This window comes from Olea europaea, unplaced genomic scaffold, assembly GCF_002742605.1.
Source record: "Olea europaea var. sylvestris unplaced genomic scaffold, O_europaea_v1 scaffold2124, whole genome shotgun sequence".
Classification (NCBI taxonomy): Eukaryota; Viridiplantae; Streptophyta; class Magnoliopsida; order Lamiales; family Oleaceae; genus Olea; species Olea europaea.
Genome location: NW_019239200.1, coordinates 1 through 3,393, shown reverse-complemented (window position 1 = coordinate 3,393; position 3,393 = coordinate 1). Strand labels below are relative to the sequence as shown.

Here is a 3,393-nt window from a genome sequence, read left to right as displayed (position 1 = left end):
ATAGGGATGAAGGTAGTGACGTGAGTGAATATGATTAGCCATGAAGTGCCTTTGTGAATTCAAATATCGAGGTAGTGTTTTTCAAATGAAATTGCACGTGATTATTCGGCCAATAAGCTACACAATAACGATGTAACCTATTGCATAAGTGAAAAGTTCAAGAATTTAAAACAATCGTCAATGTGGCATTTCATCGAGCATGTGGTGTGCAATGTGAATTTCTTCCTATTTCTTCTAAAACACTACCATGAAATTGCCCCCAATTCACAACACCATGTCATACTACCTTATTCCTTCTAACTAATGCCAACACATTGAATGATAAACAGTAAAATGAAGCTCGAAATTAGGGATTAGAAGAACATACTTTGCTTGGCCAAATACTTGTTAATTTAGATGTGGCACCTCAATGTAGAATCCAATCCAACTTAGGTGCTTGAATTGTGAATGTGTGAAGTGGGTGCAAGTGAAGAGTGATATGTGTGTGGTGTGCACGTGTGAGTGAGAGGTGGAGTGTGTGCGTGTGTTCGAGTGTGAGGGAGAGGGGGGAAATTTTGGGGGTTTATTGTGTGGTCACGGGTTAAAACCCGTGACCACTACACCATGCGACCTCATAGTGTTGCACTATGCGGTCGCATAGTGCAATAGACTTGCCCCTTTTTATTTTCGATAATGGTCTATGCGGTCGCATAGACCAAACCGGATTTCTTATTATTATTATTTTTTTTAAAGAAATAAAATAGAATAAAAATAATAATAAAAAGAGTGCCATTTTTGTCAATTTTTTTTATAAATGACTTCAAATTTAAACTCCCCCAAAATCGTTTTTTCACTTAAAAATTTGACTCCAAAAGAGGAATATGCTTATTGAAACTTGGCACTAAAACCAATTTTTCATAAATGTTGTCCCACATTCTGAAAGCTTAACCAAAATGAACATCTTCGCACATCGGAATGCGTGACACACACTCGAACACCCAAACACTTCATTTAGCACCCATTCATGAAACATTAAACGTGTAGTGCCTAGGCTATCATGCAAAATATAATCGATGACCTAAGAAATAAACTAAACTCAAACAAATTCCTAAACTAATGCAATGCAATAAAATAAATTTAAGGATACAGTGGGTTGCCTCCCACTCAGCGCTAGGTTATAGTCGATAGCTCGACTTTACCATATTGTGTCATTCTGGCGATCCAAGATGGACGGTAGACTTGTCCTTTGAGAAATCACCGCCCCAATAGTGCTTCAAACGCTGTCCATTAACCTTGAATGTCCCGTTGCTGTCGTGAGTGATCTCAATTGCCCCATGTGGAAACACCTGTGTAATGGTATATGGACCAGACCATCTCGATCTCAATTTTCCTGGAAACAGTTTAAGCCTGGAGTTGTAGAGTAGCACTTTCTGCCCCACCTTAAAGTCAAGCCTCTGGATATGCATGTCGTGCCATTTCTTGGTGCGCTCTTTGTAGATCTTTGAGTTCTCGTAGGCTTCCATTCTGAGCTCATCCAGTTCATTCAGTTGTAACAGTCGTTTTTCACCCGCAGCCTTCAAATCCAAGTTCAACTTCTTCATTGCCCAGTAGGCATGATGTTCAATCTCAAGAGGTAGGTGACATGCTTTCCCAAAAACCAGTCGATATGGTGACATTCCTATAGGGGTCTTGAATGCAGTCCTGTAGGCCCACAAGGCATCATCCAATTTCTTTGACCAATCCTTTCGTGATGAGTTGACTGTGACTTCGAGTATTCGCTTCAATTGCCTATTTGATACTTTGACCTATCCGCTGGTTTGGGGATGGTATGCGGTGGCTATACGGTCTTTAACGCCATATTTTGCTAACAACTGCTCGAACTGATGATTGCAGAAATGTGTGCCCCCGTCACTGATTATGGCTCTTGGTGTTCCAAACGGGGTAAAAATGTTCTTTAAAAACTCAATCACCACTTTCACATCATTAGTAGGTAGTGCAACAGCCTCGACCCACTTCGATACATAATCCATAGCCACTAATATGTATTGATTTGAAAAAGACGGTGGAAATGGTCCCATGAAGTCGATCCCCCAGACGTCAAATAATTCCACCTCTAAGATACTATTCAAAGGCATCTCATTTCTTCTAGATATGTTACCCGTACGCTGACATCGGTCACACCTTTTCACAAATTCAAAAGCATCTTTAAAGAGTGTAGGCCAGTAAAAACCTGATTGAAGAATCTTCGCAGCTGTTTTCGAAGCACCAAAATGTCCTTCATATATAGACGAGTGACAGTTTTCTAGTATCAAAGGCACCTCTTCCTCTGGTACACAGCGACAAACAATTTGATCAGCCCCCCGCCTGTAGAGAATGGGATCTTCCCAAAAATAATACTTCAATTCAGCGAAGAATTTCTTTTTCTGGTGACTTGAATAATTTGGCGGTATGATAGACCTGGCTAAATAGTTAACTATATCTGTATACCAGGGTGTTTCCATCACACCAAAAATCTGTTCGTCTGGGAAGATTTCATTTATTTCCACTGTCTCTGTTCGTTTTGAGTCCTCAAGCTGAGATAGGTGGTCCGCCACCACGTTTTCACTGCCTTTCTTATCCTTAATTTCCAAGTCAAACTCTTGAAGTAGTAATATCCAACAAATGAGACGTGGCTTAGCATCCTTCTTTTCCATTAAGTACCTGATAGCAGCATGATCTGTGTAGACTACGACCTTCGACCCCACAAGGTATGATCGAAATTTATCAAATGCATAGACTATAGCAAGAAGCTCTTTCTCCGTAGTGGCATAATTTAACTGAGCATCGTTCAAAGTCTTATTTGCATAGTAGATAACGTGAAATACCTTATTCCTTCGTTGACCCAACACGGCTCCCACAGCATAATCACTGGTGTCACACATTAATTCAAATGGCAGATTCCAATTCGGTGTGATAATTACAGGTGCTGAAGTCAACTTCTCTTTCAAAGTGTTAAAGGCCTACAGGCACTCATCAGTAAACTGAAATGGGGATTCCTTCATCAGTAAACAGCATAGAGGTTTGGTAATTTTTGAAAAATCCTTGATAAACCTTCTGTAGAATCCAGCGTGCCCAAGAAAACTGCGAACACCCTTCACTGAGGTAGGTGGTAGTAAATTCTCGATCACCTGAATCTTTGCCCTGTCCACTTCAATACCCTTTGCTAAAATTTTGTGCCCTAGTACGATATCTTCTTGCACCATAAAGTGACATTTCTCCCAATTCAACACCAAGTTGGTCTCTGTACACCGTTGTAGCACAAGACTTAGATGCTCCAAGTGTAAGTGTTATGCCCTAGATCCAATTGATTTAGGTTGTAAATGCTTTTAATATATTTAATGCATTTAATTTTGGCGAGATCTATTATTTATTTAA

General features: G+C 40.0%; 1 protein-coding gene across 1 annotated transcript; it reads right to left on the bottom strand.

Moving 5' to 3' along the window:
- Positions 1–1,784: 1,784 nt before the first annotated feature.
- Positions 1,785–3,221, bottom strand: LOC111380304. The gene is made up of 3 exons (XM_023003829.1): positions 2,983–3,221; positions 2,210–2,679; positions 1,785–2,014 (listed from the first exon to the last, which is right to left on the bottom strand). The coding sequence occupies exons 1-3, from the start codon at positions 3,219–3,221 to the stop codon at positions 1,785–1,787; spliced, it is 939 nt and encodes a 312-aa protein (XP_022859597.1).
- Between the last annotated feature and the right edge of the window lie 172 nt (positions 3,222–3,393).